Below are 24,493 nucleotides of genomic sequence, written 5' to 3'. Positions count from 1 at the left end.
TAGTTTACAATAACCAATAATTGCAGCCATCATGTGTTGGTGTATTGACTTAGAAACCAGTTTCCTCTTTGTGACTGATCCTACCAAGCTCACCCATTGCAAACCATTTTTACAAGTAATAGGTTTAAAATACACATATTCTTAGTTTTAAAATCAGGGAAATACCTAGCTATCTAGGGGACAGAATGGGATTAGAATTAGAAAAGGCACCAGTTCATTCAGCATTTGGTGAGAAAGAAGTTTTTGCTCAACATAGTAATCAGAAGCAGAGCGCTTTGCAAAGAAAGACACTGGATGCTCAACAGAAAGTAACAGCTGAGTCTGCTCGCACCACATCACATTACAATATAAACAGCCCACTTCCAAGTCACAAGAGAAAAGGAAACAGATAGGGTTATGCCTATCAATTCAGGACATGTTAAATACAGTACCAGAGTATTGATTATAGTCCATTCTTTTTGTACTGTGACTCTGGGCTTCTGAAGGTAGAAGCTCTGGCAGATTCTTCTACCAATCCGTAAAGGCTTCAAGTATGGCCCCAGCAGCACACCGCATGCCCATCAACCAAAGATCTGCTTTGCCAAGAACAGAAAGAGCCTTATAATGAAAAGATTAGCCACCAGGCAATGAATGGGCTACAGCAGCCTTGAACACAACAGTGTAAGTAGCTGCAATCTGCACTGACAAAATTCCTACATTGATGGAATCACATATCACTGAGGTACCAAAATGACAGTGTTTGATTTCACTCATAATCTCCATCTAAGCAATCACAATATTCCTTAAGTAATACATGCATGGGCTAGGCTTCCATGCATGCAAGCAATCGAGCAACTGCAATGACACCTCCCCCCCCCCCAATTTCTGAGTTCAAAATTTTGTCAACTGCATTCCTAAATGGTTTGCCTAGTACACTGGTCCCTATGTTCTAGAGCAGGGATCCTGTACCGGTCTGTGGCCTGGGCCAGACCGCAGATACAGATCTCCCCCCCAACCCGCATGCACTCCCCCCGCACAGCCCCTTTGTGCATGTGTGCAAGTGCGTGCTCCCACCCCTTCGCACATGCATGCAAGTGCCCCTGAGTGCCCCTGCCCATCCACGTGAGCACCCCTGCTCCTTCATGCATGTGAGTGCACGCGCACGCACGCACGCAAGCATGCACATGCCCCTTCACGCATGCGCGGGAGCACGGGGTGTCCTGCCTTCCCCAACCGTGGTGTTAAAAAGGTTGGGGACCACTGCTCTAGAGGAATTTGAGACCAGAGGTCCAAAAAAGTAATTTTCCCAGGCTCAGGCCAGGAGTACCAGCAGAATCCTGAAGACTGTTGGCTTTGAAACTGGGGGGGGGGACCTACAAAAGGCTATTCTGAAACTGAAGCACCCCACAAAGACAATTGGGCCAGGCTGGATCTAAAAAGAGAGGTAGGATGGGAAAAGATTGCATTCAGTACTGAAAAGGAGCTGGCACAGAAGCCAGTGGGCCGGGTGAAGGGAGAGACTAAAAGAGCTACTTTCCCCATTTCCCCTTATAATCTCACCATGTGGGAGATGGAGAACAGATACTGTAGAAACGTTTAAAGGAAAAGGTAATCCAGTGTTTTCAATGGGGCTGGGAAATAAAGACTTTGAGGGACCTCATAAGACTTTAAAGAAGTGTTTTCCTCCATCACTTGGGAATCTGGAGAGAGACTGGGAACTGGATTGAGCTGCCCCTCCTCTTATGGCAAAACCAGGCATAAGCTACAGTGGGGTCTTGACTTGAGAACTTAATCCGTATTGGAAGGCGGTTCTCAAGTCAAAAAGTTCTCAGGTCAAATCTGCATTTCCCATAGGAATGCATTGAGAACCATTTGATCCGTATCTGCTCTTTTCCGTCCATAGAAACTAATGGGAAGCTGATATTCCGCCTTCGACCACTAGAGGGGGATATTTTGTTTCTTAGGTCAAGAAAGGTTCAGGGAAGGCAGGGAAAATACAGTCCAGGCAGGACAGTACCAGGCAGTTCGAAGACTGTCTCCCAATCCACTCTCTAAACGCTGGGAGGAGTGAGGAAGCAGACAGGCACCCTCTTCACTGGTCAACAGTTAACTGAAAGTTCAAATTTTGCACTTTCCCTGCCTCCCACGTGATTTTTTTTCAGTTCTTAACTCAAATCTAAGTATGTAAGTCAAGTCAATATTTTCCTATGAGAGTGGTTCTTAAGTCAAAATGTTCTTAACTCGAGCCGTTCTTAAGTCAAGACCCCACTGTAAATGCAAAGTTAAATCCATCTCTGAAGCTGCTATTTATACAAGTAAGAAAGCCACCGAGTAAAGAATAATTTCAGATTAATAATTTCCATCAGGACCACAGAAGAGAAAGACAAGGTTAATTCTCCTGTCATGTTGGCTGCAAGCTCAGTAACAGTCAATACCTTTCCCCCTTCACATCTTCTATATGCAGTACAGTGGTACTGCATATAGATTTATGACCATAATCCATTCCAGAAGATGGGTGTAACTTGAAATGGTCGTAAATCGAAGCACCATTTCCCATAGGAATGCACTGGAACCCCATTAATCCGTTCCAGCCGAAAATAATAATAATAATAAAAATCACAAAAAACACCCCCCCATACAGCCAGCCCCACTGGAATGCGATGGGGTTGGAAACACACACACAGAACCAGCCCCATCAGAATGCGATGGAACTGGGGGGAAAACACACACCAAAAAACATCACAGCACAGAAACATAATCCCCCCCAAAACCCAAACCCATCCTGCAAAACAAAGTAAATGTACTTACTCAGGAGCAGAAAGCAGCACCAGGCAGTCCCAAGCCTCCTCCGACTCACACTCTCTAACCGTTGGGGCGAAAGAGCTACAAAGAAGCTCTTCGCCGACCAATGGCTAGTACCTACACTTGAATTCCCTGCCTCTTTTCTGTTTGCAACTCAAAGCTCCGGCCACAAGTCAAAGCAAAATTTTGCAGCCGGAGCAGGTCGCAACTCGAAATGGTCATCTGTCGGGATGTTTGTAAGTCGAGGCAACCCTGTACTTAAAATGTTCACCTTACATGTGAAGGTGTCTTTACAACACAATCCTCAGAAATTGACCCAACTGAGTTTAATAAGGTACAGTGGGGGTGGACAACATGTCACCCTCTGTGTAGTTCTTGTGACCCCCCCCCAACAGTACCTCTGAGGTCTCTGCACTGCAAGCTGTTTGCTCACATAGTCATCTTGTGCCTTTCAGAGGGAAATTCTTCAATGTTTTGAGGGGCCCCAAACACCACTAGAGGCCCCCAGCCCGCCAAGTTAAAAAAAAAAAAGATAACTGGCCACTGAACAGAACAAGGTTGATTTTTACCTAAAATACCCTTCTCTCTTTTTTTCAGTTAAAAACTCAGTAGCAGATAACTAATGTATAAACACTTTTTAAAAAATTGAACATACTAAATCAACCTCTCTAGCCCTGCCTTCAAGGGTGTGCAGCCCTCAAATTGCTGGAAAAACTGAAAAACGGTCCTCAGTTTTCCTGCGGTTGCCCACTCTGAGGCACAGGATTTCACCTTTAATGCCCATCTCTGAAGGTGATGTCCAGTCTAGTTTATTTCTTATCCCTCCTACCATGGGTGAGGCAAACAATCTAACTAAAATTACTGTATTCAAGTAGTCACAAGATTTCTCAGTTGCAGACTGGTTCTCTCCTGCAACCCCATTCAAACCACAAAAGACTGTTTTAAGGCCCACCCGTATCCTGGGCAATATTCCAGCAGCCCACAATCAAAGGCGCTGTCTCTACTGCAAAAACAACAAGAGACAGAAACAGCCAACGAAGGAAGTCACTTTGCAGCCGAAAAAAGTTGCAACGCAACTGTCACAGAGACTTCTGCAAAAACTTGAAACTCACGTGTTCCAGATGAACATGTGCCTGACTGGCAATGTCATATATGACATCTCGCACCTTCTTCTCCCGGTTACGTCTTACGAAATCCTCTTGCGAAACATCATGCTAACATGCCAGGGAGGGGAAAACAGACAGACACACACCAGCAAGTTAGAAATGTTTCTGGTTACGGGGGGCTGTTGCTGTTCACTTGGCAGAGAAAAGAAGTTAAACATCCTTTTACCTCCTTTCCTGAAGCAATACAAAAACTGTCTCCATGGTTGAAACACTGAAGAACAACCCAAGATACTTTGCAAACTGAGGCAAAGAATAAGACTGCCTGACTCTCCGTCCACCAGCATTCCATAGGAGAAAGCCAATGACACAGACAGATTTAGAATCATTATTTACTTATACGGTATTTCTAGCCCAACCTATCTTGAGGGATTTCAGGGTGAGGTATAAACAAACAAAAACTACCCAACAACCTGAAAGACTGGAAACTAAGACATGATCTCACATAGTGTGGAATGCTCAGATAAATAACCAAGTTTCAGCCTGATGCTGCAGGAAAGGCTATGTCAGCTCCTGTTAAGCCTCCAAAGGGAGGGTATAACTGGGGTGCCATCACCATGAAAACTCTTCTCCTGTTCCTTCCAGCGACAGGACACAGCCACTCTCAAGCAAGCAAGTCCATCTGGAGGAAACTGGCTGGATAGCTCAGTGAGACGGAGCGCCCAACGGAGGAGTCAAAGGTCTGGAGTTTAATCCCCCACTCAGCTTTGCAGGAGAAGAGACCGACTATGTGGTCTTGGGCCAGCTAGGCAGTCCCACAGAGCCCCCAGAGAAACAAAATGGCAAACTGCTTCTGAGTATTCTGTGTCTGGAAATGGTCTCCATAAGTCAGAATCCATGATTTTGTAATTTTTTAGCTGTTAAGTCGTGTCCAACTCATCGTGACCCCATGGACCAGAGCACGCCAGGCCTTGCGCCTTCCCAATGTGACTGGCAGCATAGTCTGTGTGGATGTCTTTGACTCAGGTTTTTGCAGGAGAGAATCCAGGATAGCACATAATTATTAAAATTAACACATGGAGAAAAGTTCTTCCTCAGATATCTAGGGGGGAATGTGCTCTCTCAAATGCACTTTTAGTAGAAGGACAACAGAGAGGAATCAAACCTCTTGGCAGGGAGCCCCAGAGTCTGGAAACACTATCAGCAGAATCTACCTCCAAACCTGCCACCATGACAGCATCTACTACCACATACAAAGGTAGCAGACCAGTTTATGGTAGGGCACAGAGCAAAACTATCACAAAAACATGCTGAGAGAGTTTTTTCACATATGCACCAACAAAACATAGGTCAATCAATGGAATGAGCATGTGTATCTGAACAGCCACATTCACCATGTGATTCCAGTATAACTTTGAACAAGCTGCTATCTGTGCAAGCTTTTCAACCCCCTTGGCATTCAGTTATCGCAAGGATCAGCCATGTACAAAGATAAGATTTATTCTGATGATTACGTTAAAAACTTTCAGATGTTTCCTGCTTCTTTGTCTTACTGCCAGAACACAGTCAGGCTATACAGCCAACACACAATTTCAATGAAAAAGCAATACTGGTGCCAGTGGAATGGATGCATTGTCCAAACACCATCAAAAACTTTATACTGAGAGTCTGAACTAAAATAGATGAGGAGACCCATAGACTGAAAATGGAGTTAAAGGTACAGTTCCGAAATAGAGCTACAAAACTTTCCTCCCCACCCCTGGGCTACAACTCTCAACATGCCCCAGCCAGCATTGCCACTGGTCATGTTAGCTGGAGATGCAAAGAGCTATACTATGCTGGCTGAGACAGTCTGGGAGTTTAGCCCCCCAAAATAACTTTTCCAAACTGTGGAACTGATACACAGCGATATCATCTTACCAGCATGCATATGTCCATGGGCAGAAAGACCAACCCTCTGCTGGCATGGTACGGGGTTGCTCTTAAGCAGGTTACAATGCCTTGTGCCTTCCCAATGTGACTGGCAGCGTGGTCTGCGTGGATGTCCTTGACTCCTGCGTTGGCAGACAAGGACAGGACATTTCGACACACTGTAATTATGTCGTTATTTCACTTGTGCTCAGAGATATACACTTTCTACCTAAAAAGAAACTTGAAGCATCAAATAATAAAATGCAGATTAACGACATAATCTTGATGAAAGCGGTACATAAAGACAAATACATTAAAAACATAACGAGAAAATACATCACCAGGCAAGATCTATTCTATGTCTGTGTAACATTAATCTCCACCCATGAAGCTATACTGCCTCTCGTGCAAACCATTTCACAACGGTCAACCACTTGCAGCCTGGGAGTTATGTGAGCATACTGACAAAACAGTACATGGGACACACTTAGCACCCAACCCGCTCGCTTGCAGATGGGTGTTCACATGGTTGCAGATGATATCACATGCCAAAGAAAGGCTTGAATAAAGCTTTCCTTCCAGACAGAAAGACAACAGAGAAGAAGCAAACGGAGCCTCTTTTGCCAGGAAGTCCCAGACTCTGGAAGTGGTCTATTGCAAATATCTTCTCTTGTGAACCCTAAAGATAGTGGGAACTATAGAATGCCCTCCCCAAGAGAACATTAAAGCCACACAAGCTCATATGGGAGAATGTGGCCTTTTGAGTAAGTAGCCTGATTCCACATTACACGGGTCCTTATAGGCTCTGTGGATGATATTCTAAGCACATTACATCAGAATGCATCCTCAACGACAAACAAAAGGGACATTAAAATGCTATTTGAATTTCCCATTATGTTGGTCTCATGTTGTTCATGTTGAGTCTCTTTCTTGGTTTCAGACATACAGCTTCAAAAAAAGAGGCAAATATATATAGAGAGCTATATAGAGAGCTATATAGCTATATAGCTATATAGCGAGCGAGCGAGCGAGCGAGAGAGATGATATTGTATAACTGATAACAGAAACCCCTACTGATCAAATTACTCCAAGAGCTACTCATTAATCTAGCCCTACCTTTCACCCATGCCTAATCCAGAGACCTTCAGGTAGTGTGGGCAGCATATTAGTTAAATAAATAAATAAATAAATAAATAAATAAATAAATAAATAAATAAATAAAGAAAGAAAGAAAGAAAGAAAGAAAGAAAGAAAGAAAGAAAGAAAGAAAGCAAGCCACATTTTACTGGTGAATACCAAAACTGTTGTGATCCATTTCCTTTGTGAGAAGCCACAATCACACATAGAGGTCACAATCAGACGTCCCTAATTCAGCAGACCATCAACGAAAGACCATTTTTCCAGACACGGGAATCAAACTTGCACCTACCAAGCATTTCCAGCGTGAGATAAAGGAGAGCACTCTGTGTGTTTTCAGCATATTTTTCAAGTTCACTGATATCCCGATATGGTCGATCATCCAAATTTTTCTCCTAAGGGTTTGAATAGAATGGGTTATTGGAAGGTGAACTGCTCGTAACAGACACATTAGTGAAGATTAGCAAAGCAGCTCCATGGAAGGCCTTCAACACACTTAGTACTCTCTCCTCAACAGGGAACCCAAGTGGTTTGCATAAAGCAGAGGTGTTCAAAATGTAACAATGCAGCTTTTTACAAGAGAATGTATAAAAGATCGGAATGAAGAGAAGGAAACAGAAAGATGGCTAAATGCAGAAAAGGACAGGATTTCTTCACCAATACGTACCCAGATACATAGCAGGAATTTCAACAGATGAAATCTGGGCTCTTAAAATTCTTTACATTTTATAGCTCTTAAAAATACAACAGTCCTGGCTTCTTTTGTACATTTGGCAGGAGAAGAGTCGAAATGGAACCCAGGTTGCAAAATGGGATTCAATGTGCTATGGATTCAGAAAAGAATCAAGACACCTGGCATAAGGAACTATTGATTTCTGCCTACTACTACCATCACTCTTTCTGTACGTCAGAACTAACATGTGGGCTGCCACCAACCCGGCCTGGAAATTAAGAATTATTTATGAAACATAAAGTGTCATTTTATACACGTGGGGGTTTTTGGTTCAGAAAGTTCCCCTGTGCCCTCCAGAGATCACAAGGAACAATTTTGCAATTTTCTAAGGCTCCCACAGCATCCATTCACATGCAGCAAACCTTTTAAAATAGCCTTTTAAATATGTATTCTTGAAGGCTTTCACGGCCAGGATCCGATGGTTGTTGTGGGTTTTCTGGGCTGTTTTGGCCGCATTCTTAAGATTTTTCTTTATAACGTTTCACCAGTCTCTGATGCCAGTCACAGAGACTGGCAAAACTTTAGGAAGAAAAACCTTAACAACACGGTCAAAAAGCCTGGAAAAAACACAACCACCACCAGATGTTTCAATACTTTTGACCACTAGATGGCATAAGAGGGCTTTTTAGTAATTCTCCCGCTATTTAAAAAAAGATAAAGTGGGGCAGCATGGAGGACATGGGAATGTTGCAGCCCTCCAAGATCCAGGAATGGGTATATGTAACCTCCCAGATTTCTGAAGATTGCCCACCCCTACTATTCATGTTTATGCAAGAATTAAATCCACTCTGATGATAGAACTTTATCCCTAGGAAATGCATTTAGGTAGCAGCCAGGAAGCAACAGTGTATACTCACTGGACTTTCCTGCTTCTGCTAGAACTGCCAAGTTATTCTCCCTTTTAAGCCCTCCCTGGCTGGTAAAAATCATCAGGGAGAAATGGGCAAGTGGGTAGGGGAGTGACAGACTTGCCACCTCCTTGCTACATCCCTAAAGTATAGACTAGTAACATCTCTGTTGAAAAGCACTCCTTGAACCTCCACTATATCAGGTAACTACCAGCCAGTCTCCAATATTCAATTTCTGGGCAAAATAATGGTGCATGTGGCAGTTCTTCGGGTCCGGGAGTTCTGGATTATCTGGGTTTATTTTAATCTGTCTTTGGGGCTGTTTATGAGAAGAAAGTGGCTTTGGTCACCTTGGTCCATAACCCACCGTATTTCTTCCATGTATAAAATGACACCTTTTCCTCAAATAATTAGAGAAAACATTGATGGGTCGTTTTATACACGGAAAGCAGCTGCAGGAGGCGGAGAATGGGGCAAAGAAGCAGCCGGGCTGGGCCACCTCTCACGGCTGCCCATTGACTGCTGCCGCCGCCACCCAATCGCCCCCTCCAGCGATCATCTCCTTGCGATCAGGCAGCAGTGGCAACAGTCAATGGGCAGCTGTGAGATGCGGCCGAGCCCGGCTGCTTTTTCCCCTCAGTCTCCGCCTCCTCCTGCTGCTGCTGCGTCCACCACTGGTTGCAAGCTCAGTGATCGTCCAGCCCTTTGATCCCTGCTTTCCCCTTCCTTTTGCTAAGCCCCGGGTTTAGGAAGTGGTGGGGAAAGAAGGGATCAAATTTTCAAATTTGGGGTTAGAAAAGGGGGAGGTGTCTTATACATCGGGTCGTCTTATAAATGGAAAAATACAGTATATGAAGACCTGGATAGGGGAGTGTATCCTGTTGGTTCTGCTAGAGTTCTTGGCAATACCATCAACCATGTTATACCTCTGGATCATCTCTCACAGAGAGGTCTTGGAGACACGGTTTTATAATGGTTCCAGATGTTCTTGGAGGGATATACAAAAGATAATGCTGGGGGACTCTTCTTCAACCTGCCTCTGGGTTTTTTTGTTCAGAATTCTTTTTGTTCCCTGTGATATCTGACTTATATACGAAACTGCTTGAAGATCTTGTCCAGAGTCTGGGGATTCAGCACTGCTAGTATGCTGATGACACCCAACTCTGTTTTTCCTTTTAATTAAAAACCAGTGATACTGTTTTGGTTCTAGGCCAGTGACTAGTGTCAGTAATGGAATGGAAGAAAGTGAATAAACAGAGGCTTAGTCCAGACAAGAGCAGGGTACTCCTGGTCAAATGGAGGTCAGCTCACAAAACAGGGATGCAATCTGTGCTGGATAGTATTACACTTCCCCTAACAGTTCAGGCTTGCAACTTAAGATATGCTTCTGAATTTATCTCTGGCCTGAATCCAGATATCTAAGTCTTGTGTAGAAATATATTTGCATAGTTAAAATGGATGTCCAGCTGTGCCTATTCCTGGAGATGTCTGGTGTGGTCTCACTGATACATGCTTTAATCATATCTTGCTTGGACTGCTGTAAAGCGCTCTTCATGTGTCTGCCTCTAGAAAACATTTGGAAACTTCAGAAGATCCAAGATGATGGAGCTAGACTGCTCACTGGAGCTGGTTAGAAGGGAACCAAAACTGCTTACAGTCCAGTTCTTCAAAGTGCCTGCTACAATGAACTAAAAAACTCAAAGCAACTTGTGCCCAAGCTATCTGAAAGACTGCAACTTCCTATATGAGGCTCCCCATATTTTAAGGTCTTCAGAGGAGGCATTTCTCTCTGTCTTCACTTCCATATATATAACAGCTATAGAAATCCTTAATCTTGTGTCTCCTCAGGCTTATATATATGAATGAACAGCACTGTGTGCATCCCAAAAACCATCTTTAGAGGACTGGAAAACCCATTGGAGCATGTTTTTGGTACCAGCAAATGTAACAGGAAGAGCAGAATGTCTGAGTTTTGCTGATGCTGGATGCAGGTAAACATTTCTGCATACAAAAGTACCGTATTTTTCCATGTATAAAATTACACTTTTCCCTAAAATAATTAGAGAAAAAATTGAGGGTTGTTTTATACACGGAACTAAGAGGGGAGGGGTTTGATCCTTGCTTTCCTCGCAAGAAAGTGGACGGGGAAAGCGATTCCTGCTTTCCCCCTATACTTTTGTTGCAAAAGCTGCTTTATGGAGGGGGAAAGCAACTTTTTGCAAAGAAAGTATAGGGGGAAAGCAGGAATCAAAGCACTTTAGAAAAGGGGGTGTCTTATACATGGGGAAGTCTTATACACAGAAAAATATGGCACATCACTGAATCTTGGCCAATGTCTACAATAGAAAGTACAGTGGACCCTTGACTTACAGACGGCTTGACTTACAGACTTTTTGAGTTACAGACTTCTCTGGCCGCAAAATTTAGGTTTGACTTGCAGACTGAGATTTGACTTACAGATCAGAAAAAAACCAAAATGGAACAAAAATGTCCTGTTACGGGATTAATCGGTTTTCAATGAACTGTAGGTCAATGGAGACTTGACTTACAGACTTTTTGACTTGAGAACCGCCTTCCAATACGGATTAAGTTCTCAAGTCAAGACCCCACTGTAGTCTATGTGACATGTCAAACCATCAGATAATTTCAAATTAAAGAAAACAGTAAAAAAAAGTTTACAAGTTGCACTACTAATGCATCTCTGTTTTATCACAGTTTATCAGTCATGGTTTCTTCAAAAGAATTCAGAGTTTGATGGAAATGGTAAAAATGTCTTATTACTGATCCTATCTTAGGATTCTGTCAGGAAAAATAAAGATATGTCCCAAAATGAAGTCTGGTGTTTTGTTTGCCTGTTTTTAAGTATACAGGCTTTTTAAAAAAAACACACACAAATTATAAACAACTTGTTAAGAATTATAAAGAAAAACTTACCCTTTCATCAATAATTTTCATAAGCCACATTTTGGTCAGCTTTTGCCTTCTGATTGCCTAGAAATAATTGAACAGATTGTATTATTACTCAGAAAAAAAACCTGAATAAACTGAGGCAGAATGGTACGGGACACTGCTCTTATCTACTGGTCATATCTTCTTTATATGATTTACTCTTTCCCCAACAACCATAGCATCTTACAATCAAGCAGCCACCAAAACAAGGATTGTCTCCAAAACAGGGCTAAAAAGCCAGTGTGATGTAGTGGTTAGGATGCTAGACCAGGATGTGGGGAAACTGGACTTCAGCCCCCACTGAACAATGAAATTCACTGCCTGACTATAAGCCAATGACGCTCCCTCAGCACGGCCTACCTGAAATGTTTGTTCTTCAGATAAAATGAAAGGGAAGCAAAGTCACGTATGTCACCTTGAGTTCACTGGACGAAAGGTGAGATACATATGTATAATCAATACATAAATGAACAAAAATAAGTACGAAGATGCTCATATCCTATTTATTCCAGAAAGATTTTTTGTACTCATCATGTTTTTAGTCAAACACTGAATTTAAATCAAGTTTTAGTTTTCTGACAATATTTAAGTTGACTCAGACAAAGCAGAGGTTAAAGGGAAACATAGCTAAGATCAATCATTCAGTGACAGTAACTAGGCACGCAATTTTCAGACTTTTTTATTACAACTATTACAATTCACTAGGAATTCCCCCAGCCACAATTCTGGCATCTGTAGCCTAATAATAATAATAATAATAATAATAATAATAATAATAATAATAATAATAATAATAATAATAATAATAATAATAATAATAATAATAATAATAATAATAATAATAATAATAATAATAATAATAATAATAATAATAATAATAATAATAATAATAATAATAAATCCAACTCCTAAGAGGAATTTCAGCACACACACATGAGGTCCAGCATGTTCTTTTTTGCAGAGGGAAACAGTGAGTGAGACTTGCCAAGGTCGATGGGAACAAGGGGTTATGGGACTAATAGTCTCTTTGCTTATTAGGCTCTGTACATTGTGCCTCTTAAAAAGCTACCAATTCTGATGAAATTTCATAGTTGTAGTGAAAAAAAATCCAAAAATCTCACACCTCAGAATGTACCAGGTTCTGGACATTTTCTTCAGAAGCCTGGATGCTTGTTTTTTAATATACAAATTACTCCAAATTACTAATGATGCTGTGTGTGACTGGGAATACCCACCGTAACTGTTAACAGCTACAACAGTATTGGTCATAAAACTGCTCTCCATACACAGTCACATTTGCCACTGTCAACTCCATATACGAGGGAGAATACACATCATAGGCATCCTTCAGTCTTGAGACACTATGGTAATGTACTCTGTATGGAGGACTTGGAACAGCATCTAGTGTTTTGATGCTGTACGCGAAGATGGAGTGTCCAGGGCACGAATCCTAGGTAAAATAATATGGAGGACAGGCTTTACCCAAGCAGCAAATCTCTCCTCTCCACGTCACTGAAATAGTCCAATGGAAAGGCAAGAGCCAATACAACTGATTTCAGTGATCTTACAGGAGTTGACAGAACGACACAAACTGCCTCCGGGACTCTGGCTCCGGATTTTGCCTTGAGTTTAACTCCTTTTCCATAAGTGGATATAGCCGCAAAGCAGTGGAGGTTTGGAATCGGAGTTTTCCTTCTCCTAGATGGGCTGCCTTCCAGGCTTTGGACCCAACAGTCCAAAGAATTTTAAAAACAATGGTTCCAAAGCAAAGATAAGTGCTTTGCGTATACTTGTGTCCTTGTTTCCAATTTGCTACCAGTAAAGAAAACATGGCAGGCCTCCCATGTTTGGCCTGCCGGGTAACAATACCTTGACCAAACTTTGTCATCCCACTTTGTGATGCAGTTCATCCCCTTTTTAAATATCTGGTCCAGCAGAGACTTTTTGCCCCTCTCTGAGGTAGAGCCATGTTGTCCTCAAGAGACAAGAATCTGGAAAGCAGTAGAGGCTCGCTGTCAGCATAACCAAAAAAAGAGAGAGGAAAAGACCCCAGAAGACGTTTCCTCGAGCAAGAGATCCAGGGCAGGGAAGTTCATTCTAACTTGCTACTTATGCTGCATTTGTGTCTCTCCACCGAAATCACCAGCAGGGCTGGTAATTGATGACAACTCCAACGAGGGAAAAGAGTCAGAGGCATAACACCATTACCAGGTAAAGTATTCTGTATAACAGTTTGGAGACCGAAATGGGTGGCATGGAAAGCCAAAGGTGGCATAGAAATATCTGAGACAGACAGAAGACAGACAGAAAATTATGAAAGCAGATCCTCTCAGGCAAGAGTTCAAAAAAAGAGAAAGGTGGTTTGTTTGGAAGACAGTCCCTCCATGAAGCCATGGAAGGCGAGGCAGTTCATCATGTGCTGCCTCTGCTGTATTATCGTGGGAGCATCAGGATCAGCAGAAGAGCCTGAAACTGATGACATCTACAAGAACACAGCAAAAGAGGGGCACACCCCGCCAAGGGAATCACCAGGAGACAAGAACAACAGTGAATGATCTGGAGCCACCTCCTACTCCTCCTTCCTCCTCCTGCGCCGCAGGAGTAAAGAAGTTCCCTGACTGCCCGCAATATTTTTCTCTGGGCTTGAAGTGGGGCTGCAATTCCCAGAGTCCTTTGAGGCAGCTCAAATGATACCAACATCAGGTAAAGTATTCTAACAGTTTGGGGACTGAAATAGGTGACAGGGAAGGCCAGGGAGTCCTCTGGAAGCAGAGGCGGCTTTCTGGGGGGGGGGGTTAGATCGGGCCTACCAGAGAAGACCCAAGACCTTTCGTCGGATAAAACAACTGGGGTCAGGAAACCAAGGGTTTTGTACTTCATCTGTTGCAACTGCGTTTATACCCCGCCAAGGGAATCACCAGCAGACAAGAACAACAGTGCACTCGTGCAAAAACCATTGAACTGATTCATATATGATTTCTTCGGGATGTCTCTTATCCATATGTTCAACAGCAATCTTTCTTTTTCTTCTGCCCTAGAATGAACGTGAGCAGATCATGACCGCCAACGTATGGCTGAATCAGGTAACCATCCCATGGGTCTTCAGTTTAAACCTCAGTTTAAACTAGAGAATACACAAGCTATAGCCTATGGTACCAAAAATGACTGTAATGGAGTATGAAGACTCTTTGCATAATAGTAAAGTATGATGAAAAACAATACATCAAAAACAATACTGGAAATTTCATTCTTTTAAGACACTTGTAAACTGCTTTGAAGCCTATTTTTAGTGGAAAAGCAGAGTACACATGTAATTGATGAATTAATTATAACATTTTATTTCATCCTTTTTAAATGAAAGGTGTACACCAACCACCAGATTCAACTGAAGAGTTCATTTTAGCAATTCAGAAAATGCTCCTACTTGGCTTGGACTTGCCATGAGCCCTGTGAGGGCAGTCAAAATAGTAGCTGTGAAAAGACACCAGGATTATTCTCAACTGCTCTACCATCAAGGGGCAGGTCAAGTGCCTTGTGTTGTCTAGCTGTGGATAATCACAGGAAGAGTTCTGCTGGATCATACCAAATGTAGAACCAAATGGATGTTCAACTCCACACATAAATCAAGTCAACAAAACACGGTGGTTGATGACAGAAGAAGAAAAGGTAATTACCTGAAAAACATGGTGTGTGAGGGGGCATGAGAGAAAGGTTAATGATCTAGGCAATACCACAGTGCCCAGAGTCTCTCTCTCCCCTTCTTGACTCATAAAGAATAGAAGTATGACTCATAAAAGGGCAATCAGAAAACAAGCCTGGACAAGTCCATTGCCAGAATGTATAGCAAACAAGCTGCATTAGATTTGGAAAGGGAAAAGGGAACAAGAACCAAGTTCCCAAGGTAGCAATTAAAAAAGAATTTAGAACACTTATCACAGTCCTTTCCTGAAGGGAGACACCACATACTGGAGAGAGAAAAGGGAGCAGCCTACTCATTAAACATTCATGCCATCTGCTGACATGAGTACCTGGCAAGAAAAAAACACACAACAATATAGTATAGTTATTAGGAATGCTGGATGATGGCAGGGAGGACCCAAGTCCCTATTTTGCTAAAACTCTGGGCCAATCTCACTTTAACAGCTCATAGTCACAGTGTTGTTGCGAAGGCAAAGGGAGATGGAGAGCCATATATATATATATCAAGCCAAGCTCCCTGAAGGAAAGACATTATTTACACAGGATATTTTTAGAACCATGGCTACTCTTGAAATGCCTTCTCTACAGCTGACTGAAAGACATGCCCACTCTTCATCAAGAATTAGAGTTCAGCAGGAGGAATGTCTAAAACTTTGCAATGCTTTCCGCTGGTTGACTGATCCCTCCTGATGTCTCACAAAATATCCATCCAACAACTCCTGCTGGAGTTTTCCACTTTCAAAATAAAATTACTTTTAAAAGAATCAGAGATTAATTAATGGGCAAACGCAAAAATCTACACTGAAAGACAGATTTCCCAAATCAAGGTGGGGAGAGAGGTAAGAGAGAGACAAGACTCACAGCCGACTGGCTACTATGCACACCTATTCTTTCACTGTGGAGCCAGGCTTATTTTGCAGCTGAATGGTACACTGCCAAGATTTTCAATACTACAACTCTTCTGGCCTCATTCAACAACACCTGTGATATCACCAGCAACTTTTCAAAGAGACCTAAATATTGTCTGAGAAGCTAGCAATATTTTTTCAAAACAGTAAGATTAAAATAGCATTATAAAATCACACAAAATCGAAACACAGAGTAACACTAATATAAATAACAGCAAATATACACGCATACGCTTATAAAAGGGGTTTACAAACAGAAATATTGAAACACTTTGGTTTCAACCTTGTTCAAGACGCCCCCAAAAACATGGTAATTAATATGGCAAGATAAAAGCACTAAAATCAGGAGGGAACTTCTGGTCTTCAAGATGTTTGGGCCTACAATTCCCAATGTAGTCTTGAGTATAAAGTCACTGCTAATCAGCTTTGACGTCTATAATGGAGATTCAATAATTTGGAGGGTTGGGGGAGATAAATCATGTGAACCATCAATGAGACCTTAAAACACAGCACAATCAGCTTTTATTTGCTTCTGCAACTTTGTAATACAGCTTTATATTTAAAATTCCCCTCTCTAGAAGATGTTCCAGGAAAACAAGTTAATTTTTTTACATTTTCAAATGGAGCTTAACTGTCAAGAATGCATAAAACTTTCCAACCCACTCTTAAAAGGCATTGTGTGCAAATCTCACTGACTTCACTGGACAGGTTATCAAATTATGTTTTACAATAGTATTAAATGCACAGCTTCTGCAGAGTGAGATGGGAAAAGCTCAGACAGTTTCTTAGAAAAGGCCCATCAGATGCAAGATGGGCTTGATTTAAGCTTATTCTGACTTCCCCAACAGAGCCTACAGTTCCTTTGCTGAGAACAGAAGCTGCGGTCAAACAAATCCACTGGACACTCAGAGAGGGAAAACGGGCATAGACAACACTGAGTCAGATTGACATAAGGTCTAGTTTGTGTAAGAAATACCTGTCTATGATACTAAGCAACACACTGGACATTAAACCTCACTGAACAAGATGATACAGATGGAATAGGGTGTCATCTCCTCTTGGTCATGGAGGAGCTTCTTCCCACTTCATCGAGTTCTACCTCCCTTTTCTTTTCAGACCTGTCCCTGTCTAAACATAATGTGCACCTGTTACAACACCCACCACAGTGAACTCCAAGCCAAAGTTTCCAACCATGGGCTCCCAAATTAAAATTTGGGCTAATTACTACTACTATGAATACTGGAATGCAGATGTATTTCTAATATAGTTAGCTCTTCATGAGGAAGAAGAGAAAATTGTGTATGAGAGGGGAGGAGAAAGCAGTGTTTTAAGTTCTCATAAGCAAAGCAAAGAAGGAAGGAAGGAAATTGGCTTGCTTTATAAACTGGACAGTATTTGTACTTATTGCCCCCCCCCGTCCCCCCAACAAAGCAGTGGCAGGCATAAAGGACTTCAGAAAGAGGTGGGAACTCTTCTATTTGCTGAACTGTGCAAGACTGGAAACACCAAGAACCAGTTCAACAGCTTAGAAAAGATGGCAGTTGTTTCTTACTACTTCCAAAGACAATGGAAACCAGAAATTCAGCAAGGAAATGAGTACGTTTCAAGGTACTCCCCTCGTTATGTGCTGCTGTGAAACACTGTGTTAACTTCAGGCAGGTTAACTGAGTTGATTGATTTATTTATTTATTTATTCGAATTATATCCCGCATATCTGGTATATTCTACCACTCTGGGCGGCTTACAGAATATCAAAAACAATTTTAAAAAACATAAAATACATTAGCATGCAACAATAACAAATAGTGCAGGAATAAATAAATAATAAATAGCAAAGCAAAGAAACCAGTAGTTGACAGGAGGGAAGGGTTAAGCAAAGCTTAGAGAATATACTTCTTTGGATGATTCCCAGAAACTCCAAGTCACCTGTGCCACTGTGTTGGCTGGGGAATTCAAAAGCTGATGTACAAGCAAGTAACTTGTCCAACCTCTTTTATTCCAATCTCATTATGCCTAGCTTGCCAGGTGATTTCATGGAAATGCACTCCACCACAGGCTACTAACCTGCCAAATATTCAATACACTTTTCCTTAAGACTAACATGAAGATTACTTAGATACATAACGTATGGTTGACTCAAGATCCCTAAAAAGATCCCGAAAAGTTCAGCAGATCAACTAGAATACCCAGCGGTCTCGTTCTACTTTCCTGGTACAGAAAAGGACCCAACTTTATTCTCAGCAGCAAACTGCAGATATGTTTGCGTTTCATATTGGAAATTATATTATCATGAAGGCTGGTTTGGCAAGAGGAAAGAAAATGTTTACAAGTGAATGCTATTACAAATGAATACTTTATACCTTCCACAGCTCTATTGCAACCGGTTGGTGTGGTGGGTCGTTGTGATACATATCTTCTACAGCTTTTCTCCAGAACTCTATTCGCATCAAGCCAATGATCTTTTGACTTACAGAGTCCTTAACCTGGAACAAAAACACAGGTTGTAGTAATACTGACACTGCATTTGATACAATGAGAAAAATTGTACAGTTGGAAAAAACAGAGGAACAGGAAATCTAACCTTTGGGTAAATTATTAAAAACTCAAAACAAAAGGATAGGTAATATATTTACTGGACCACTAAAATATTAAGAACAAGCAAACTTTCAAGTTCAATTGAGGCCCTCATCAAGCTGGGCACTGTAGAGCTCAAGAGGGCTGGTGGAGAAACAGAAAGAAACGGAAAGCATAACAGAATATATATTTTTAATATCTTAGTAGTCCAACAAACTTTTATTTTTGTATTTCATCAAGGACATGTTTTCCCCTTTTTGTTTCATTAGAAAATATTATTAAGGTGATAACTCTAAGTCCATTCTTCTTCCTTGAGGAAGAAAAAAATTAATATGGCTTTTGTATACAGTCAGTGCTGGAACAGTAACCTTCTAAAATTCTTTGAGACTTACAGACGCAGAAGCCCCGAGAAAGTTCTACACCAAAGAGTTCTAGGCAAACTTAAAAATCATAAGCAGCTATATTGATCCATTATAGAAAAGCTCTAACACAGCAACCATGTGCTGATGGATGAGTCCTCTCACAGATCAGCAAGTTAGAAATTAGAGTCTCAGAATTAGAAAAAAGAGTATTCATAATACAGTTAAGCTATTAATAAACTGAAGTCAAAATACAGGCAACTAATAATTTCCATCTGAAACATACAGGTAACCCAGATTTATGTTTTACATTTATGTGGAAAGACAGATTTCTTTTTTATTTAAATTAAACAAAAAGCCAGTTAGCACGAAACAAATTATCTAATACCTGAGTAAGACCAGCCACAATCTATGCAAAACTTCAGTCCAACTGAATGCATTCAAGAAATAAACAGACAAATCCCCAAATACTTTTACAAACAAAATGAAGCTGTTCATTACTTGACTAAAACTTGCTGAAACTGCAAGAATTCAGCAAAACAGCTCGGCAGAGGAACTCCTGCTTTCTGAAAAGCTGAGAGGCAAATAGCCCTCAGTTACCAGCCACAGAGACAAAGCAAGGTTTCACAATCAAATGTACTTCTATGGAGAAATGCCAGAAAAGGCTGGTAGTTCGGTGGCACAAAGTGAACTTGATCATGCATCTTTTGGTCATCTGGATGTACTTACTTAAGATAAGGTGGAGAGGGAGTGGAAAAGGGCCTAAATCCCACTGCTGCTTGCAACTCCAGTTGTTGTGTACTATCAAAGACATTTCTAAAGATCATTAATTCAAACCTATGAACTGATGGTCTCCAAAAGGTCCTAACATTAAAAGCCCATCAAGACCAAACAGGTCTACTCTATTCAGGAGTACCATCTGGACTTAGGGCAGATGCATCTCAGATGTGAAGTAACGCAAAGTCTGGTATATACAGATGTCTGGGCATACATTTTGTTCAGAGATATGTTGTTGAAGGGAATAAAGCTGGCGTTGTTACAGAAACAAATAACGGAATTCCCCAAAGCTATTTATTGGAGCCATAGCTATCTGAAGTGTTTGGAAATTATCCAGAGTAAAGAACAAAGAGTAAAACCCAACTAAAAACATGGTTATTTATCCAGGCCTTCCCTCCAGCCAATTCTTGATTTCTCTCTTACTTTTCCTTCTTTATTTCACTGCTGTTGCTGTTTGATTATTATGTATTTGTCTATGTTTTTATTATCTGATTTTATATTGGAAGCTGCCTAGAGTGGTCCGGTGGGCCAGATAGGCGGGGTATAAATCAAATAAATAAATAAATAAATAAATAAATAAATAAATAAATAAATAAATAAATAAATAAATAAATAAATAAATAAATAAATAAATAAATAAATACATACATACATACATACATACATACATACATACATACATACATACATACATACATACATACATACATACATACATACATAAAATAGCAAAGTCTACAGAAAACACCAAATACAAGCAGATTATAAAGCATACATTAAAATTAAAACAAACATTAGAATTGGTTCTGTCCCAATTTTAAATATAAACTGACAGAATCTATATTGGCTGAACCTGGATCTACTCAAAAAAGAAATCAGAGAAATAACAGAAACTTCATTGAACAGACCAGTGCAGGCTGAGACTAGAAAACAGCAAATTTCATATTAGGATTTCCATTTCGTAAACATTCAACATGTTATTAATGTATATTTTAATACCTGCCTGAGCCAACTCTACATTGAAGGCTCTGAGAGCAAAAGCTGAGTGTCGGGACTCTGCAGGCAAGAGTAAGGAACAGAGGAAGGACTCATAGTCACGTTTCCTAAATATGAAAACAAAAAGCCACAATCAAATATAATGTGAGCAACATTAAATACATACAAGGTGTTTCCATAGTTCAAGGAATAGAGGATGTAATTTCTAGCATATTTCCCCTCAAGACTATTTTAAAAACCTCACTGTGGTATAGTTTGTGGCATAAATTCTTAGAACCCTTGGAAATGTTTAGAGTAGCATTCCCCGTATGCTCCTTCACTTCTGTCCAAAACTGTTACTACCAAGATCATTCAACTCTTTCATTGCACTAACCACAAAGCCAGTGGCTTCCTGTTTCCTCCTGTATTAATAACATTGGTTCCTACCTTCAAAGCCCTTCTTGATCTTGCATCTCTCCCTCCAGCTTTCTTTTTGTACCTGAATATTATTAGTGACTGAAACGTTTGCTCTTGCAGCTCCAGCCAACACCAGTTGTCTAAAAGCTGGTGTGATATTGCAAGTTAATATGCTGCACAAGAACTTCTGTGACCCACATTCTACATCCCACTGAGCCATGAAAATCACTGGGAGACCTTGGATCAAACACTCTCTTTCAGCTTGACCTACCTCACATCTTCACTGTGAAGATAAAACAAGGAAGAAGAAATCCCTGTACATGGTCTTGATCTCCGTGCAAGAAAGCCAAGATAAAGATCTACACTTTCTCCCTTGAATTGTAGGGGTATGAGCAGCATAGTTTCAGTTATACATGGATTTTTTTCCTAATAAATAAGTAAACATTTTAAATAAATTTTGAATAATACTCAATAAATAATGCACTGCTATTTGTCTCCAGGAAGTGGCCTGAGGAAGGTGGGTCTCGGATTTACAGAGGCGTCTGCTATTGTCAGTGTGACAGACTCTGGTCTGAGCGTGGCAGCCTGGCCAGTCCTGTCTCCTGGCATGGCAGCTCCATATGTCAGCTGATGCTAGGGTATGCCAGGAGGCTGATGTGTGTAGGGAACTCTGTATGCGTATATGGGTTGGGGTGAAGTGTGTGTGTATTAATCAACTGTTTATGCTTTGTAGTTACGTTTTGGGGAGCATAAAGATTATACACACATTTTGAACCTCTCAGACAGGGATAGTAAGATACCATACAAGGTAGCTGGGTTCTGTCTGGCGATTCTCAAGGTTCAGAAATTTCCCCACACTTGAGTCTGGTATTGGTATGGAGGGTTTTGAATTGCTTGTATACTTGTTTGTTTTATACTTGTTGTATACTTGTTTGTTTTATGTCTATGTTTGATGTTTTTACATACTGCAGATGTTGTGTGGATCTGGGTTGTCCATTTCTCTGTACAGTATGATAGATCTAAGAACTGTAAATAAATAATTGATTACAAGGTGGCTTCTAAGGAGATCATCACTCCATTGATCAAAGAAAAAAAAACTTGAGTTTCCTGATATAGACTCCAAGATCACTTCTCAAATAGCCAGCTTTTGTATGGTGATATTAAGGTCTTGGAAATTCCATGGTAACTAGATACTAGATTTTAAATTGTGTTTAAATGCCAAAAAGTTTTTTTTTGAAGTATCTGAAATTTTGAAATGTTATGGTAGCTAAATACTAGATTTTAAATGGTCTTTTAATGTCAAATGTTTTTACAAGGTATTTGGAATTTTGGAAAGTGTAAATGTCTATGTTTTTCCCTCTGTGATTGGTCTAAGGACCATAACAATAAACTGTACTGTACACATTTTGAACTACATGGAGGTCTGGTGTTCCTAATTCCAGCATTGTTGAAAGGAGAAGTATACACAATGAAGAATGAAGGCCTCCTATTCCCACACATGACTCTGCAGCTCTTTATGGTCAGAAACGCTTCTGATGTCATTAAATCCTCTTTAATACCCTGTTTCCTCAAAAGTAAGACCTAACCTGAAAATATACCCTAGTATGATTTTTCAGGATGCTCGTAATATAAGCCCTACCCCCCAAATAAGCCCCACTTAAGTGAAACCCCGCCCTCCACCATTGTGCAGCAACAAGATGATGATATGACTATCTGAATAAACGTAGATTGTTGTACATGAAAAAAAATCCCTGAAAATAAGCCCTAATGTATTTTTTGAAGCAAAAAGTAATAGAAGACCCTGTCTCATTTTGGGGGGAACACGGTAGCATTAGATACAAAGGACTGAAAGCATCCAGTTTTCAATTCGCACTCTGCCAAGAAGCTCACTGGGTGATCTTGAGCCAATCATTAGCTCTTGTACTAATCAGGGAAGATTTGGGGCAAGAAAAAACTATGCAATAAAAAGGAAACATATCCATGACACTGTGCTCCTTCCAGAGGTACAACAAGCCATTTTGGCATCTAGGATAAATGGCAGGTTTTCCCACTGCCCAGGCATGGGCATGGGTCTCCGCTAAGAAAGAAGCAGAATGCAACTCCTCTCCAAAGGAAACTTTTTGCTTTCCAAAAAAGGGAAGACGAATAGGGTTCGGAAATGTTGCTGCTTATCTTCCTAAAACTCTCCACTAGATTCACCTCCAGTTTTTGTGCCCTCTTCAGTTTCTGGTGCTCCACTCGAATTACAGCCCTGGCTCCTTGGGAGGAACCCTCGGCTGACAAGGCTCCCAAGTAAACAAATCACGTGCAGCAAGAGATACGTGTGCGCGCCTTTACGCCACAAGTCATCGCGACGCGTGTATCCCTTCTTCGTGTGAACGCCGCTCAAGGTTAACACGAGTCCATCGAAGACAGGATATGCACGTCACTTCCGTTGGAATAGATGCACAATAAGCCTAGCCTGGCTGCAAATAACTCCGTCCCTTTCAAATCCCACGGGCACAGCTGCTGCAGCTACCGGCTCGCCCGCCCACTCGCCCAGCCACCCACCGACCAGCCCGCCCTTGCAAGCACCGAGAGGGCCCCGACGGATCCCGGCGAAGAGCTTCTTCATTATTCTGCTCAACTCACCGCACCAGGTCCATGCAGTAATCTGCCTCCTGCCCGCCGACCGGTTGCTTAGAGGCCACGGCCACCACCGGCGCGCTCCCTCCGCAGGCCGCGGGGCACAGCAGCCTCCGCCGGCCAGGGCGCCACCCCCGCGCTTGCCAGGTGGAAGGCGAGCAGCGAAGCCCTCGGCCCAGCCACGACCCGGCCGCAGCCACGGCGCCCGCCATGCTCCTTGGCGACGCCCACGACCTGTCAATCAGAAAGGAGGGTCCCGCCTTTGTTCCTCGCCTCGACCAACCAGGGGCTCTCCGGACGAATCCGCCTATGTTGTCAATCTGTGCCAGCTTCCTTCCCCCCCGCCTAGCGTTTTTCTTTCCTCACCATAGATCTATGGAAAAATTCGAAGGGAGAACTTTAAAAGCCAAACTCTGTGTAGTGCGTTCCTATGGACGTACATTCCTAGCAGGGGTGGGCAGTCTGGCCTTCCAGATGTTGCTTGATTGCAACTGAGCGGGTAACCTTGGACCAGCCTAAACTCCCTGACAGGGTTATTGCCAAGGTGAAATAGGGACAAAGAACACCATCTTATTTATTTATGTTTATTTATTTAATTTATACCCGCCTATCTGGTCATTGCAACCACTCTAGGCGGCTAAAGTGGGATACAGGATATAAATCTTTTAAATAAACAGAGTTTTTCACCAGTGTCTAG

General features: G+C 41.6%; 1 protein-coding gene across 5 annotated transcripts in view; it reads right to left on the bottom strand.

The window, feature by feature from the left end:
• NDUFAF6 (NADH:ubiquinone oxidoreductase complex assembly factor 6) overlaps positions 1–24,041 on the bottom strand; it is a 28,893-nt gene extending 4,852 nt beyond the window's left edge. The window contains exons 1-7 of one of the 5 annotated variants that reach the window (XM_072999142.2): positions 23,803–24,038; positions 20,783–20,882; positions 18,430–18,552; positions 11,448–11,504; positions 7,225–7,327; positions 5,805–5,938; positions 3,894–3,995 (exon numbers count right to left, since the gene is read on the bottom strand). In XM_072999142.2, the coding sequence (XP_072855243.2) occupies positions 3,894–3,995; positions 5,805–5,938; positions 7,225–7,327; positions 11,448–11,504; positions 18,430–18,552; positions 20,783–20,882; positions 23,803–24,008 (825 nt within the window). In that variant the 5' untranslated portion in view covers positions 24,009–24,038. Of the gene's footprint in view, positions 1–3,893; positions 3,996–5,804; positions 5,939–7,224; positions 7,328–11,447; positions 11,505–18,429; positions 18,553–20,778; positions 20,883–23,370; positions 23,491–23,802 lie in introns of those variants that run through there. The other 4 variants (XM_078393601.1, XM_072999145.2, XM_072999144.2 and 1 more) reach the window with 4 other exon arrangements.
• Positions 24,042–24,493: the final 452 nt, after the last annotated feature.

The sequence above is a fragment of the Pogona vitticeps genome, chromosome 4 (assembly GCF_051106095.1).
Source record: "Pogona vitticeps strain Pit_001003342236 chromosome 4, PviZW2.1, whole genome shotgun sequence".
Classification (NCBI taxonomy): Eukaryota; Metazoa; Chordata; class Lepidosauria; order Squamata; family Agamidae; genus Pogona; species Pogona vitticeps.
Note: the sequence above shows the minus strand (reverse complement) of the source record. Positions and strands in the feature narration are given on the sequence as shown.